This window comes from Oreochromis niloticus, linkage group LG22 (genome assembly GCF_001858045.2).
Source record: "Oreochromis niloticus isolate F11D_XX linkage group LG22, O_niloticus_UMD_NMBU, whole genome shotgun sequence".
Lineage (NCBI taxonomy): Eukaryota > Metazoa > Chordata > Actinopteri > Cichliformes > Cichlidae > Oreochromis > Oreochromis niloticus.
Genome location: NC_031985.2, coordinates 11,579,912 through 11,596,778, shown reverse-complemented (window position 1 = coordinate 11,596,778; position 16,867 = coordinate 11,579,912). Strand labels below are relative to the sequence as shown.

General features: G+C 39.4%; 2 protein-coding genes across 2 annotated transcripts; both read left to right on the top strand.

The window, feature by feature from the left end:
• Positions 1–1,598: 1,598 nt before the first annotated feature.
• Positions 1,599–11,283, top strand: LOC102078106 (cyclic GMP-AMP synthase). The gene is made up of 9 exons (XM_005478417.4): positions 1,599–1,891; positions 4,455–4,576; positions 4,670–4,893; positions 5,220–5,448; positions 6,444–6,574; positions 7,640–7,784; positions 9,105–9,204; positions 9,596–9,718; positions 10,849–11,283. The coding sequence occupies exons 2-9, from the start codon at positions 4,471–4,473 to the stop codon at positions 11,231–11,233; spliced, it is 1,443 nt and encodes a 480-aa protein (XP_005478474.1). The 5' UTR covers positions 1,599–1,891; positions 4,455–4,470; the 3' UTR covers positions 11,234–11,283.
• A 1,517-nt stretch (positions 11,284–12,800) lies between these two features.
• Positions 12,801–16,648, top strand: rpl11 (ribosomal protein L11). Its single transcript, XM_003458539.3, has 6 exons — positions 12,801–12,821; positions 13,440–13,590; positions 13,916–14,022; positions 14,321–14,452; positions 15,841–15,951; positions 16,567–16,648. Exons 1-6 carry the CDS (start codon positions 12,816–12,818, stop codon positions 16,594–16,596), a joined length of 537 nt encoding a protein of 178 aa, XP_003458587.1. The 5' UTR covers positions 12,801–12,815; the 3' UTR covers positions 16,597–16,648.
• The last annotated feature ends 219 nt before the right edge of the window (positions 16,649–16,867 follow it).

Below are 16,867 nucleotides of genomic sequence, written 5' to 3'. Positions count from 1 at the left end.
TCAACATGTATCACCTGGACACTCTCACCAGTGAAGCTTAAAACCCTCTTGGATGGAACATCAACTCCAAATCAGCACAGATATGCAATGTGTATAAAATGAACTAAACCTGTGAATAGAATGAATGTGATGACAGACATTTTCAATGCAATATGAACCCTGTAAGAAATATTACTGATAAAATAATACTGTAAAACATGTTATTAATGCATTTATCATAAGGCAGATTATATGGTAGCAATAAAAGAATCTCTGAATCCTAACATTACATAATGATGAAATAATATCAGCAGATGGGAACACAGACTTCAGTCTAACTCCCATTTATTCTAATTATACTCAGCTTGAATCTAAAGAAAAAGAAGGAAACTAAAAACTATATCTCTATTTTCTGTTCCCTGCATTGTAGGAGGTGTCTTTGCCTCTAAACAGGAAAATGTGTACAGTCTCAGCAGGTGGGGGAACCCTAAAATTAGTCTAATTGCTCGGTGTTGGCAAAAGAATCACAACTCACAATTTCTATTGAGAGTTCCAGTGGGTTTTCTTAATGTACAGGCTGTGATCAGCTGACCTGATACTCTTTGTGGATGTACACAACTCAATTCGACCAGATGTCAGCAGATGTGTCATGAGTTGTCCTGGCTGATTTCCATCCTCTGCACTGACAGTACGCTGTTTATGCTGGAATTCAGTGAATCAATCTCAGCATCATCAAAATTCACATGAATCTCTGCTACACTGGGTGTAACCTAACTCTGACCAATGAACCACAGCCACTGGGCACCAGTTGCACCCTCATCTTTACTTTTCGAAGTACAGCAAACTAACCTGTTTAACCTGTACTAAATGTAGAGAATTTCCATGTAACTTTAAATAGCGCAGCTATACCTCACCTAACCTCTCTTCTTCCTCTCCTGTCCTGTCTTTCTTATCTTACCTTTCTCCATCTCTGAGTGAAGTTAGCTCTCTTTCTTTTCTCTCCCTGTGAAATACGGCAGCTGGACCTTCAGCTTGCAACACACTGTGAGACCAACTGCACACAGTTTAGCCGCTTTTGGGCTTTCTTTCTTTACCAGGGCGTTGGTGTTGTGAGTCCAGGTGAGATTGACAAAAATGTGAGTGCCTAGAAACCTTGAAGTGGAGACACATTCCACCCATTCTCTATTAATAATGAGAGGGGAGTGGACCTGTCTGTGCCTCCTGAAGTTCAAGATAAGCTTCAGGTTGTTTTCTGAGCACCAGCAGGACAAGTTCTCTGTTCTCTCATCTCCATCAGAGATGAGCCAAACCATGGCGGTGTCTTGGGTGGGTTGGTGTGCAGAGTACAACAATAAGGTCCAAACACACTGATTATTTATGCCCTCATTTATTTCTGCAGTACAATCAAAGGTACACAGCCTTTGCATTTTCTTGAAAATGAAACCAAAAAATTCAGAGGATATTTCCAGATTGTGCAAGATTACTTGGAACAGTGTTTGGTTGAATGTATGACACATTCTTTCCACTCAAGTGATCCTGACCTAACACAAGCAGGTAAAAGATAAAAGCCACAAAAACACAAGTAAAGCATTAAACCTCACACTTGATTCATAGAGCCTAAATGCTTCCTGATGTAGTGGTGTCTTTGTGGGAATTCATTGTTGGGCACACTTTAATTCCCACCTACACAGCCGAGCTTGAACGTAAAAGGTGTGCGAGCACATACCCCAGCTCATGGCGCAACCTTTTCCCATCAGGGGTGATGAAGCTGAAAACCCGATCCCAGGTAGGAGGAAGAGGGCTTCATCCCTCGATTCTGCTTCATGATAACTGAAAGTGAAAGTAATCCTAGAGTAGTAAGTAAAAGACGACAGTCAGCGCTTCACCTCCATTTGCAGAGGACGCTGCTCAGGTGAGTCAAACCGCTGTCGGATTGTTTCATTTGCTTCTTTTCACATCACAAATCACTGGCTTCGGTGTTTTAGGGCAGAGGTCACAGAGCCGCGGCTCTGTCGCCCCTCAGCTGTGGTTTTTGAAAGCCAAAATGATCGGATCCGGCATCCGTGAAGCTGAACTTAATGAATTGTGTGATCGGTATTTATTCAGGTTTGGACGTACACGTTTATAAAAGTGTTATATCTGTCGTCGGATCGCTTCGTATTTCTGTGTGGATTGAAGCACGCGCGTAGGAGTCCTTAAACATTACACAGAAATCACTGTACGCGTGTAACGCTTAGTTTACGCTCGTGGGTCATATTGTACGCATATGCAACCCTTTTCAGTTGAATTTACCTCCATATTTCTTTGGATCTTTGGATCCACTTACACAAGCAGGTTTTCTTAAACATGAACTACATGAAGTCCAAACAGCGCTCCTTCATAACACTGCTGTCCTGCAGGGATATTAAAGGGACCGCTTACAGCCCAGATAGGGAGGAGCAGTGATGTTCACAAACAGAAATAACGCTAACTGGTCTCCTGCTACATTTTGTTTATTTGAAAGTTGTGTATTTACCATCTACTAGTATAAACTATCATAGAGTTCATTTTATTTCATGGGACACATACAGTCACGTTTGATCCAAAGTGTGACAGACCAGTAAAAGTATTGCTTAATAACCTATAAAACATTTCACCTGACTTTTTTACTGTAAAGAAAATCAAGGTACACAATAAATTAAATAACACATCCGTTAATCAAACGATGCTTTATTAAATTTGATGAACAGCCTGAGATGTAAATCCGTAAAATTACAGAAAAAGCAAAAAAGCGCTGACAGCTGATAACCCAGAGTTTGTCCTCTAACTGAAAAGATGATATTTTCTGTTCATTCACAGAAAATCAGATTCATTTGACTAATCTGATTAAATGGCCACAGACCCACAGCAAACAAAACAAAGCAAAACTGTAATGAAATAGTGAAATAGTGTACATGAAATAGTGAAAAAGAGAAGCTTTTCTGTTATGAATTGTTACCCTGACAAAACAAAACAACAAAACAAAACAAAACAAAATAAAACAAAAAACACCTTAAGTTGTATAGTTTAATATTTCTTTCTTTTACATAGTTTATTTTATTATGCAAGGCCATGGGCTTTATCTTTGTCAGGAGTTGAATATTTCCCTGCTTTTGCAATTTTCTCATCCATTTATTGCTGCAGAGAAGTCTAGAAGTTCCTTTTACTCATAAAATTTAAAACAAACCTGCAATGACCCTGTGTTTTTACACCCTGTACATTATAAATGTTTTCCTCCCTGCTGACAGCTGAGCTGCTGACGTTACATCTCAGCTGGCTTCTGTATGAATTTTGCTGTACATTGTTTGGATGAAGTCTGCTGATATCTGTCAAGTTTTTCACTGTCACAATGAGAAATTCCTACTTTTTTATGCAGTGGGCAATAAGAAAGAGAATGACGTGTGTATGAATGAAGTGTATGAGAAGAGAGCGTTAGTAGCTTGATTTCAACCAACAGTACAACACTTTGGTGGAGGTTTCACAGTCAGGTGGTCTTAATGAAAGTCCGGCTGACACAAACTCTGGACTCTAGTGAGTCTGACATGTTCATACCAGCTGGGCCCAAAGGACATACATAAAAGGGCTCAACTGTCCAGTCAGTTTGTTTAACCAAAGCGTGGAAGGGAGCTGTGAATGTGCAGGATAGCAGCAGTGCAGGGTGTGCCCGGGTGACTGAAGTGTATTGGTCAGGGCTGCAAAAACAACACAACCTTACCATTGTGTCACATTTGATACTTTAAGCCAGCACATTTTAAATCGGAGTAAATTCTGGAGTTATTCTATTTACTGTAATATTATATACAATACATAATATTCTGTATAAAGCCAGCAAAGACTAAGCAAACACTTGTTTTTTAGAAACACACAGTCCTAAACTTCAATAATTAAAGACATAAAATCTAACTGTATGATATCTGTTATAATTTATATAGAATGTATAAATGTTTACCACGTGTTAATAAACCTCTACAATTAGATCAGCAATGCCCAAAGTGTGGGCTGTGGCCCCCTGCTGGGCAATTAAGATGGTGCAGTTGGTCTGCAGAAAAAAACAAAACACAACCATATAATTTACTATTGTGTAATTAAGATTTACAATTTTGAAATGTTACTTTTTCTGTTCTGACAGATATTTGGTCCTGAACTTGTCTCATATGTTGTTGTGGGGAAAAACAAGTGTAGCAGCGGTTAGCAGCTGCTGCAGGTAAAGCGTTTAAAGTGTTACTGTCAGCTCCAAAAAAAGCAAATTGTCAGAAGATCAAAAAGAATCAATCATAACTCGAAGAAATAAATGAACAGAGCAGTGGTTAAAGGTTAAAGGTTGGATAGGTTGCAGAAAATTTGCAGATTTTAGAATGGGCAAAGTCAGTGGTGTGTTTCTAATATTTTTTTTACATCTCTCATATTTAAGTTTCATAGATTTAATTAAACAGCAGGTTATTTTATCTGTGTTAAAGGCTAAATAAATGAGTTATGGAGTTAAAGGAAAAACAACAACGATCCCCACGTCAGGCACAGGTGGACGAAAGAGTAAAGCCTGTCGCCAGACCAAAAGAGAAGATTCAGCAGCAGCAATCAGGTGACACTGCCATAATTTTGGGGGCTTTACATCAATCTTTAACGCTCACTGCTTTGCTTTGCCTAAAAAAATATTATCTTTGTCACTTTGCAGAGGAGGGGGCGGTGGCTGAGGAGTCCGTCTCCATCCCCACAGATCTGGAAAGCTGGATCAGAAATAATGCCAAAGACCTGAAGATCCGGCTGACAGACCGTCGCTGGGCTGCTGAGGTGGTCAACGATTTTCGTGAGAACCTGCTGAAATTCCTGAACAATGAACACCCTTTATTCAAGTCAGCAGAGTGCCTCAACGCCGGCAGCTACTTTGAGAAAGTTAAGGTGAGGTCACAGCTTCTGAATTTTAATTCAGACGTGACTCTTTTAATGTTTAAGGTTTTTTAATTCAGTTTTAAGTATTCGTATGTCCTGCCTTTGTTCTTATTGAGTTCACCTGTTCATCTGATCTTCTGACTGCCTGAAAAACATCAAATCACGTCATTAAGTCACTCTTAACGCACAAGTATCACTTCAGTAATTTCTAAAACATCTCTTAGCACCTTAGTGATTAATATATAATGAAAGCCTTACTGCACATCCCTTCCCAGTCTCTGCTCCTCCTGACTGATGTGGTCTGATCTGACTTTTAATTCATCCTCTGCTCCCAGATCCACATGCCTGATGAGTTTGACATGATGGTGACATTTCCAGGCAGCCCAAACCTACGCCTCAACCTGACGAAGCTCGACGGGGGTCTCTTCTACCGGCTCGATCTCACCCGGCCCACTCGACAACCCATTAAGGCTTTTCTTCTGGAGAACACCCTCACCCTCTCGTCGAGCAAGGTCCTGAATGAGATGCATCGCCTGGTCCGCAAATTCCTCAAGACCTACAAAGGTTTTATGCCTCACCTCTAATCTTATACTTATGTTTCTCCTGCTGGTCTTCTGGCTTTTCCACCTTTTAATGGCTCAAAATTGTTTAGAGAACTTCCTAAAGTTGTCTTTCAACAGGTTTTAATTGGGTGGGATCCGATCATGGTTTCATGGGATGTAAAACAGACAACCATACTGGGCTAAATTTGGATCAACTTTTACTAAGCAGAGCCCATTTTTCACGATTTTGAGGCTAAATAAAGGCCAATCAAACAGGCACAAGAAATGTTTGATGCTTGTTAGGATCATTTAAAATCAATACCTAGACTGAAAAAAGAACTTCTTACTCATTTGTGCATTACAGAGACATTTTTAATTAACCCACTACCCTGATACTTTTGAAACACAGCTGTATCTTAGTCCCCATCAGAGTTATTATAGTGTCATGTTTTAAATTATTTTCATTTTAGGCTCAGTTTAGATGCACAGCAGCAAAACTGTGGTTTTATCATTAACAGCACAAGAATGTAACAGTGCAAGCACTGCACAGACAAAACTATCCCAGAGTTTATGTACATATCCATCAAACCCTCTACAGTCAAACTGAACCAAATAAACAAAAAGAGACTAAAGTTATTTTTTTTGTTGATTTTGTAAGTATGCACTATCGCTTCAGTTAGCTTTGCAGTTTTTATTTTGATGTTAGTTAACAAAAAGGTTAATCAACACCAACCCCGAGTCTCCATCACTAGATTAATAAAGTGAGATTAGAAATAACTGAGATTTTTTTTATTCTTTATTCCCAAAATATCTGCAGTAAATAACCATTTTATAACGAGTAGTCAGTAAACTCTGATGTTACTGGACCACAAGTGTTCACAAATGAAGCCCAACATGTTCAGATGCATTTTAATCACAGTGGTAACGGCCTCTTAATGTGCGCTCTTCAGAGTGGGATCATTATCACTACACAAAGCAAAAACAGAGGTTTAACATTTAACCTGTGCCTGTTTTCAGTGCCCGATGAATGCTGTCGCTGGGAGGTGAACAGGAAGCGCGTGCACTCTCCGGCTGTCACTTTGTCTCTCTTCAAAACTGACAAGAACAGCGAGGAGCTGATCTCCGTGGACGTGGTTCCTGCGCTCGAGGTAATCACTGAATCTGCTCTGTGGTCATAAATAAGATTAATGGCCGCTTTATGTGTGCTGCTCAAAATCATAATTAAAAGTATGAAGCCTGGATGACCTGTAGTTTTGTCTGAATGGTGCATGAGTCACCTTCAGCACTTTTGTAACAATGCTCAGTTTGTTTAACTTGGACATAAGAGAAATCATCACTGCCTTCTTTCTCCTCCCCTCAAAATTACTCATACCCCTTTAAAGTGACGCCGCAAACTATTGGCAAAATAAAACCACACATCTGCATGTATTGTCTGTACTTTAAGGGCTCTGGAAACACTGGGCTCTCCCAATGTTTCCAGTTTAAGCTAGTGTTATTAAAATAGTATTTTCATTATCATTTCTTAATGGTTATTTTTAATAATTTCATGTTGCTTTTAATTTGTTTGTTTGTTTTATTTTAAATCAATCTTGTGTTTCTAATGTTTCCCTCTCAGTAACGTATAACTTTTAAGTCTTTTGTCAAACCTATCTTGTGCATCAACTTGTAACTTTTTTTGTGTTTGACAGTTTGAGGCTTGTTTTTTTGACTAGTGTCAGTTTCAAAGTTTGCTGATAAAGTGAGACACAGAGCAGTGAGTTTAAGGTGTTTATTCACTTGCAAGGGAAGAAATACCATACATATTTATTCTGGGAGCAGATAAGCTTCAAAGAAATCAGTTTAGTTACCACAAGGAAAAACTACAGGAATATTTACTCCTTACCAGACAGCAACAGCACATAACATAGCCCCCAGTATGCACCTACATTTTTGTCCCACTACACAAAGGTCACAAAACTAATTTTGAGGGGATAGAATCACTTGGAAATCTAACAATGACATCTCCCAAAGGGCAAAACAAAACAGGCATCCCAAAAGAAGCTTGACAGAAGAATAACAACATCAGGATGCCATTGAAATCCACCAAAAAAATAAATATTAAACAGTGAACTGGGACAGTTACATGACACGTGGCAAAAAAGTTAACTGTGTTAACAGCAGCAGCACTTTTGCACCTGCTATGAGGTAATGTTCCTCCTTGTGTCTGTTTGTAGGTTCAAAGTTGGCCGGTTGCGGTTCGTAATGGCCCACATGTAACCAACTGGCTGGGAAAGAAAGCTCTTCAAGACATCCGAAGTTTGCCGTGTTATTTTGTACCAAAGAGGCAGAAAGGACGAAACCTCAGCGAGGACGCCAAAGGTGAGAGGAAGCTGACTCCTCTCCAGACCCCAAACTCAGAGAGGCGTTTCTGTGTGGTTTGTTTTAAAAAAGACTCACAACGCAAAACACATTCATTTCATTTCAGTTCAATTCATTTTTAGTTATATAGCGAAAACAGACAAAAGCAGAACAATCACATGACCCCCCCTCCCCCTCCCCCTCCCCCCATGAGCAAGATCTTCAACGACAGTGGGAAAGAAAAACTCCCTTTTAACAGGAAGAAACCTCCAGCATAACAGCCTGAGCATTTGGCTCATGGTTATATAGTGATATAGTGATACATACACTGACAGTGAATGAAAAAACATATTGTCCACCATTCACCCTTTCATTTTCTTAACTGCTTAACTCACAGGTGTCAAATTCCAGGCCTCGAGTGCCGGTGTCCTGCAGGTTTTAGATGGATTTTTGATCCATCACAGCTGATTTAAATGGCTAAATTACCTCCTCAACATGTCTTGAAGTTCTCCAGAGGCCTGGTAATGAACTAATCATTTGATTCAGGTGTGTTGACCCAGGGTGAGATCTAAAACCTGCAGGACACCGGCCCTCGAGGCCTGGAGTTCGACACCTTTGACTTAACTGGACAGTTCAGCTAATGGTAGCTATATGACAGAAAATAAGGAAAAGCCTCATAGATTCACTTCAACAACAGCCAGAAAGTTTAAAAAATTATTATTTTTCTGTAAGATGATACAAATGTTTTGTTTAGAATAAAGGTCGGGGTGTTTCTTAGTGTTTTTCCAGCATCATAGCTTTAAAGATTCCCATTATGTTGGAAGCTTCTTCAGCTAGGTCCTTCAGTGTTTTAGGGCAAATATCTGCTGCTATGCTTCAGTGACTCTACGGGGTGGAGCTCATGTTAACAAAATGACGGATGCTTGAAGTCACTAAAATATTTGGATGTCCAATTTGTGACAGCAGGTTTGTATATGTGTAGAAATCACAGTTTTGCAGGTAGACGATTGTTTTATTTACATCTTCTCATGGACAAGACATAATAATTTTTTAAACAGTCCAAATCGCGTGAATGGTTTCAGAGATATTGAAGTTTGAGTACTGGGGGAAAAAAATCAATAAATTTTGATCCATCTTCAGTGTACAGGTATGACACCATGAACGAAATCCAAAATAATAACAATGACTAAGAGAAAAGACAAAATATAAAATAAGACAAACTATGACAGGTCATAGATAGATTTTGAATCTCTGAAGCTTTATTGCACAATAGACTGTGCTCAGTTTTGTTGTGTGCTGTCCGAATACGTGGTGATATTATGTTTTGCCTTCCCTCATCAGAGAGCTGGAGGATCTCTTTCTCTCACATTGAGAAGAAAATCATCACGTCTCATGGCAACAAGAAAACCTGCTGTGAGAGTAATGCCACCAAATGCTGCCGGTGAGACATCTTCTCACACAAGATCTGATCATCTTGGAATCACAGGCCGGAGTAAAGCACTGAAGTGTCGACTGTCATTTAGACAGAATCTTAATTGATAGATTTAATTGGTTTGACCACAGTATTCGGAGTTGATGATGTCGCTGTGTAAAATGACATAAGTGCAATTACAGATCTTGTGTCATCTTATGCAGTTCTGTTTTGGAGCTACACTTGTTGTGTTTGTAGAGCATTTTCAATAAAATAATGAACAAATAACTGAGTAATGTAGAGCTGGGATCAGCTCCAGCCTCCCTGTGACCCTACTCTAATTGGTTAATGAAGTGGATGGACAAATGTCACAGATTATAAACATTTGGATTGTGCCTTTCTGCCATATGTTTTCTTGCAGAAAGCAGTGCTTAATGCTCCTCAAATCTCTGATTGAGGGTCTAAAACAACGTTTTCCCAAAGAGCTGGATGACCTCTGCTCGTACCATGGGAAGACCACCTTCCTGCACACCCTGTCCACCAGGTATTCCTCAAAACTCTTGTTTCAGGGGTAGGCTTAAGGTAGAGCTAACGATGGTTGAAGTCCTGATTTCTCGTGACGCATGTGTGGGTGATAAATTCATGTAAAAAAGAAATGTGATGTACTGGTGGTAAAACTTGAACATAACTAGCTTCTATCTCACTTTAAGTGGACCCGTTATGTTTTCCCTTTTGTTCTGTCATATATATATATAAACCTGCTTGGCTCCAAGTGAAGTAAATGTGGTGAGTGGGAGGCTCTGTGCAGCCACAGAGACACTACTGTGGAGGATCAGAAGAGTCATGGAAATGCTGGACATGATAGCTGATCCAATAGTTAATCTGTTAGCTCATCTTTGTTTGAAATTGAATTGTTCAATCATAAATGAATTTACTACTATCTAAATAAATTAAAGAACTACAAAATAAATTCCTAAATATATTTGCTAATGCATATTTTCTTGCACAAGTCATTGTTGAGGCACAAAATCAACATCTGCAACAGATTATGTTCCCAGCTGTGAGAAGCTCCTCCCACCTCCTGTTCAAACCTTCTGTTAGTAAGGGACAGCCAATCAAAAGAAGGTCTAATACAGTGGTTCCCAAACTGTGCAGTGGCCCCTCTAGTGGCACACAAAGCCACTGCCAATGGGTTGCAGACACACATGCCAATAATGGAAAGAAGTTGAATACAATAATAACATTTTTATTTGTTTTGTTTTTTTTAGGGAACATAAGTAGAGGAGAGTATTTGATGCTAGTGCATTGATCTTTATCTAACTAAAGTTCAGCTTGGTCCCTGGTTTTGTTGTTAAAAACAAAAATAAAAGACAAAATTGTTGCATGTGGGGAATGAATCGTGGCTCAGGGTCCAAAGCTACCCTATTAGACTCCAAGAATAAAAAATATGTAAAGATTAGCACAATCGTTTCCTTTCAATTGAATAACAAGCAAAACATTTCCTATTTAAAGCTCTGCAAACTATTACAAGTAAATATAACAAAGTATATTTATGCTTATTACTAATTAGAATGATAAGAATGAGTGACCTGTAATCTGCCCACAAACTAATATGACTCTTAATTTACATACATGAGTTCTCTGATGTTTTCCTCCCTGCATCCTGTCTTTCAGGTACGACGATGCCAAATGGGACCCTCGGGACCTTCCTGTCTGCTTCCTGTATCTTGTCCGGGCACTGGAGGACTATGCGAGCAGAGGCAACCTCCCTCACTTCTTTGTCCCTGAATGCAACCTCTTCTCCTCCTTCTCTCAAAAAGCTCTGGCTTTCCTCGCCAATGCCCTGAAGGAGCAGATGAGGGAGGGCCTGCCCCTTCTGAAGCCTCCAGCTCTGGTGTCACCTCTGATACCCAGGGAAGATTTAGATGAAACCTGCAATGAGACTTTTGAGGAAAGGTCCTTCTTACTGGTTCACTCTGTGGACGCAGCACTGATGAATAAACTGGGTGTCGCATTTGCTGTCGTGGTGGGTTTTGCCTTCTATATCCTGTTCAATTAATGAGAAATGTGAAGTATGATGCTGATTAAGTGAAACCCTGTGACCAAAAACTGATTTCAGACATTTGAAGTGAAATGAAATGAACGTCATTGTAGATTGTTTGATGTTATGAAGTAGTCATAAAAAAACATTTTACATCCTGATATTTTCTTTACTTAATATTAGCATTAAACTTCCAGGTGGACCTATAGTGCATGTCGTAGAGCTATTCCATGGCAGCCTTTCGATCCATGAAATAGTTCATTGATGTCATTAAAGGTTAGGTTGTGTTCACATTATTTACCTTTATTATTATTATTATTATTATTATTGTTATTATTATATCCCATTCCCTCACTTTTTCTATCTATGTAGAATTTTAAATCTTTTTGGAATATTGTGTTTTTGTGAAAATCGGATTTAATGTGACTGCCTTGCAACCTAAAAAAACCAAAATTAATAAATGTATTTTATAGAAAGGTATTTAAAGTCTAATAAAGGAAAATAATTATATAATAAAATACAAAAAAATTAGTTTGAGTTTTTTTGTGTGCGTAATTATTATTGTAATTTTTTAATTAAATTGTCTTGCTTTCACAAATAATTATAAAAGAAATGAGGAAGGCTTGCTTCGTCTTGAAATTGTTTTGTCTGGTAAAAACTCTGAAGACAAAAATATATTTAATTAAAATATATTTAATTAATTAATCCTGTAAACAGATATTTACAGGATGGTAGTGAGACCTGCTAGCGTTTGTTTGGAAAGGGTGGCTCTGACAAAAAGACAGGAGGCCGAGCAGGAAAGCACAGAGTAGAAGATGTTAATATTTCACTGGGAATGACCTGAATGGACAACATAAGAACTGAGTGCATCAGCAAGACAGCTCAGGTTGAGCGGTTAGAGAAGCGAGGCTGAGATGGTCTGGACATGTGCAGAGGAAGGATAGTGGATATACTGGACAGAAGATGTTGAATATGGAGCTGCCAGGCAGGAAGGAAAGAGGAAGAGGAGGTTCGTGGATGCAGCAAGGAAGGTGGTGGAGAGGGTTAGTGTGACAGAAGAGGATGTTAGAGGCAGGGTGAGATGGAGGCTGATGATCTGCTTTGGTAACCCCTAAAGGAAATAGACTGAAGAGACATAGTAGTTAACAGTGATACAGAAGAAATACACATGAGCATCTTTCAATAAACTTGAAGCACCTGGCAGCCAGCATAAATGCCTCCTCCTGCCTATTAGTGCAGTTATGTTGAATTTTGAAGCATTGCTTAAATTATAGTGGGAAACAGGGCAAAAAAAGCACTGTGTGTTAATTTATCAGTCAAAACTGCTGATTTTACCTTCAAAAGAAAAAAGTTAAAAACTTTATTTTATGACGTCTAATATTTTAGCTCTATTGTCATTTTAACTTTATGATATATTTTTAACTTTATATTTTGTTGTTGTTGTTGTTGTTGTTGATGATGCTTTTAGCTGTTATTATTATTTTACGTTACACGGAACCTTGGCTCTCCCCATCGATGTTTCCTCAAGCCGAGTTTCGGTGAATCCACGACTATAAATATACGTCGCCGGAAACGAAACGCCCTCTTTTAGTGATCCAACATGGCGGTGAGTATCGTCTCACATCGTACTGTGGCGATGAAATGTGAAGTTACAGTTAAAATCTGCAGTCATCGGAGCAGCAGGCTCATCCTGATGGCTGATCCGTGAACAGAGCCATAGACCTCACTGTGGTTGATCACACTGGGGTCGTATTTGTACATAAAAGTTGGAGAAAAGTGATTAAAAGTAGGAAAGCGAGTAATGCTAACCAGCTAGCCGCTAACAGACTCTGTGAACCCGTGTGCTTCCGCTATTAAAGCTCAGATTGCAGAGACTTTCAGGCCGCTTTTTGAGCGTGTCTTTATTTAATCGAGGTGTTTTTAGGTAGTTTAACAGGGTTGCCAAAAGTCAGGACGTGTATGATTCTTGTGTCAGTGCTAACAGTAGCATTAGCAGCGGGGATATGTACGGACATGTTCTCCGGCCGGCATGTGTTGCTCAAGGCTGAAGTAGATCAGATCATTGACAGGACTTAAGAGACTGAAGGAATAAACTGAAGCTCGAGTTGGGCTGATTTGTTAGCGGAACAGGAGCAGCTAAGATGGTGTGAGGACTTTGGATGATGGTGGTTTTGTCATGTTTTATATTTTTTAGTTGCTCATCCTATGTGTTGTTCCCTTTCAGGACCAGGGTGAGAAGAAGGAGAACCCCATGCGAGAGGTCCGCATTCGCAAGCTCTGCTTGAACATCTGCGTGGGAGAGAGCGGAGACAGACTGACCAGAGCTGCCAAGGTGCTGGAGCAGCTCACGGGGCAGACTCCCGTCTTCTCCAAGGGTAGGTGTCTGTCTCACTTTAGCAAAAAACACAACTTTGTCACTGTTACACAGTACAACCAGGTTCAAAGGTAAAGTCCCTGTGTATATGATAAAGGACAGTGCAAATATACAACACAAGAGTGCATATGGACAGGTGACCGCCTTGTGTTTGATGGGCCAGTAGCAGCTCAACTTTTTAAACTACTTCCTGTAGCCCCTTGCTATGTGTCTAATCTTAAATGTGTACCTCCTTGAGGAGGAATGGACTGCATTTTGGAAATATTTCACTCCACTTCGTGCCGTTATGGGGACTTAAAGGTTGTTTTTGTTTCCTCCTCCTGCAGCCCGCTACACTGTGAGATCCTTCGGAATTCGCAGAAATGAAAAGATTGCTGTCCACTGCACCGTCCGTGGAGCCAAAGCAGAGGAGATCCTGGAGAAGGGACTCAAGGTCGGTGTCTCCATGTCATGTTTTACCTGCATCCATGTGATCTTTTTCCACTTTTCAACCCTTGGTGTCGCTTACCCAGACTGATAAATGTCAAGGTTTTATATTGTAGTGTTTAAAATTTGAGTAAAGCTTAAAATGATAGAAAACGTTTCAATAAAAGATTCATCATTCTTCACAAAAAAATTTTGTAGTAATGTACAGCTATTCAAATTGACGTAAATATTCAGATTTGCTGTCGTGTTTTGGGGGAATTTTCTTGTGCTGTTGCTGTAAATCAGTTCTCCTCTGCTGCTTCCAGGTGCGTGAGTACGAGTTGAGAAAGAACAACTTCTCCGATACTGGAAACTTTGGCTTCGGCATCCAGGAGCACATCGATCTGGGCATCAAGTACGACCCCAGCATCGGCATCTATGGACTGGACTTCTATGTGGTGAGGAAGACTCAAATGCCTTTAAAAGTAGATAACTGTAGCGCTTATGGTTGGACTTGGTGGGTCAGTAACGGCTACTTGTCTCCTTTTGCTTTGATTGTCCGTGTGTGGGTGCTTGGTGCTGTTTGGACCTGTCATTGAAGGTTTTTGAGGGTTTTATGGTCTTAGATGACACTAAGACAATAAATCATAATAAATACGATATAACAGGGATTTATTTGACTCGTTTAATCCTCGGAGCAGCTTCCTGCAGTATTAGCTTATGTTTACTAAACCTAAGCAGTGTTTCATATTCATCTCAGTTTATTTGATGCCATCATTGTAGTGTGGCCTTGGCTGTGAGGCACAGAGCTGTCTGTTGGCCTGTGTGTTTCAGCAAAGACTTTGTTCTGATGTTGTCCTTTAATTTTTATTTATTTATTTTTTTTGCTCATTTTATAACCACAAAAATACTTTAAGCTTGACTAAATTAAATCAGTGAGGGGGAACAAAAGTTCGTTACCTTGCTTGACAGGTTTTTGCTGTATAATAAAGTAAATGAGAATTAAAGTCTTCAGGGCTGTGATACGCAGATTTTCAGCCTTTTTTTTTTTATTTTATTTTTTTAGTACTTTTAATGTAAATCCAATTTTCCAAAAATACCAGGAAACTGATTGAGGTACGCGATTCTTTTGAAATCCCAAAGACTAAAATCTGAAACCAGTAAAAAGGCTGTTCATGAGCAATTTTCATCAATTCCAAAAGCTGGACAATTATCAGGAAATAGACAGGACTTCAGTATGAATTTATACACAGTGTAACGAACGGCGCAGTCACACAAATAGAAGTGGTGGAAATGGTGTTGGCTTCATCGTACTCTCTACACAGAACGCATTAGTTTAAATTGAAGTTTAGACCTCCCACCAGAGGAGGTGAGCAAAGACACGAAGAGAAAGTTGATTTTTAACAAAACAAGACGTCCTTTCAGCGGTGTTTAATTTTAAAGTGGTGACAGCTGAATGTGAAGTGCGGTGCAGCTGCATAGACTGTCATTATAAAGCCCACTCACAGCTGCATGCTGTTAACTCGGATGTGACGTCTGATTTAAAAATCACACGCAAAGCTGATTAAAGCAGTTAAAGCGTCTTTAACTGAAGCAGTACATAAAAAGTTAAGCTCTGCTTTAATGGAGTTTACTTTCTACTATTGAAGTCGTGCACTGTGCAGCCAATATTTGCTCATGTTTTTGTAACATTCATAAGTATTAAATGATTGTTTTTATTTTATAAGCTAATCAAGTTTTGAAAACTGTTTTGGGGGCTGTACTTAGTCAAAGCTTTTGCTTCACAGATGCTCATTCATGCTGCTCGGAGCCTTTTCTGAAGCACTCTCCTGTTTGTTGTGTTCAGGTTCTGGGCAGACCCGGCTTCAGCATCGCCGACAAGAAGCGGAAAAGGGGCCGCATCGGTTTCAAGCACCGCATCCGCAAAGAGGAGTCCATGCGCTGGTTCCAGCAGAAAGTGAGTACACAGATCCTGATCGCCACCAGATTACGTGTCCTTTATGGAAGAATTACCCTGTGTAGGGCAACACTTTCACCACCAGGGGGCATAGTTTTTCCTGGCCTTTGTATAAGACCACTGTTAAGAACGAGAATGTGCTGTTAGTGACCTGCATGAGCGAAGGTTTAGTTGATCTGGCCATAGCAGGTGCTTCTTTACACTTTTTTTTTAATAGCTGACGTTAATTTTGGAAGTTTTTAAACAGTTTCTAAAGAAAGAAATTTAGAAAACGCTCCTTTAAAAGCAGCAAAGAGGAGGAACAGGATGTTTGAGTCAGTTTGAGTGTCATCGGCCTTTAAAATCTCCCAGTCTAACCAAATGTTAAACCTTTATTTTGAAGGGGAAACCCTGATATTTGTTGAACCTCTAATTCATGTTAAATGCTTAATATAAGATTTATAAGATTTGGTGGATAATTTGCTGAAAAGTAGCACCTTTTAATCAGAGGAGGCTGATTGTATTATTATTTAGAATTATTGAAAAGGGTAATTAAACCTTTTTGATTTAAACGGTCCTTCTGAAAATTAAAATTTCTTCATGTGTAACCTCCCATTCTCGTCTCCTCTCTTTCAGTACGATGGCATCATCCTCCCCGGCAAGTAAAGGACCACCTTTTGCTCTTGTTTGTAACAAAGTAATAAAATGGAAAAAATAAGTTTTTGTCTCGTGTTTTTTATTCCTCAGATCTTTAAAAAAAAAAAAAAAAAAACAGTAATACAAAGCTGTTAATTGTGTGAGGGAGAAAAATCTGATGTACAGAAATGTTGTGCCAACTATCAAACTTATGAGGGAAAAATTGAAGTGTTCATTTCTGAAATGCAGCAGCATTAGATTTTACTTGAACACACTTTTACTTGCGTACAGTAGTACTGCT

What these genes read in the sequence shown, in the direction of transcription:
- rpl11 (XM_003458539.3), top strand. An exon ending in TCCTGGAGAAGGGACTCAAG is followed by an intron (nt 14,023 to 14,320) that starts GTCGGTGTCTCC and finishes TGCTGCTTCCAG; the next exon opens with GTGCGTGAGTACGAGTTGAG. An exon ending in ATGGACTGGACTTCTATGTG is followed by an intron (nt 14,453 to 15,840) that starts GTGAGGAAGACT and finishes TGTTGTGTTCAG; the next exon opens with GTTCTGGGCAGACCCGGCTT.
- LOC102078106 (XM_005478417.4), top strand. Translation starts at nt 4,471, where the DNA reads ATGGAGTTAAAGGAAAAACAACAACGATCCCCACGTCAGGCACAGGTG. An exon ending in ATTCCTCAAGACCTACAAAG is followed by an intron (nt 5,449 to 6,443) that starts GTTTTATGCCTC and finishes GCCTGTTTTCAG; the next exon opens with TGCCCGATGAATGCTGTCGC. An exon ending in AATGCCACCAAATGCTGCCG is followed by an intron (nt 9,205 to 9,595) that starts GTGAGACATCTT and finishes GTTTTCTTGCAG; the next exon opens with AAAGCAGTGCTTAATGCTCC.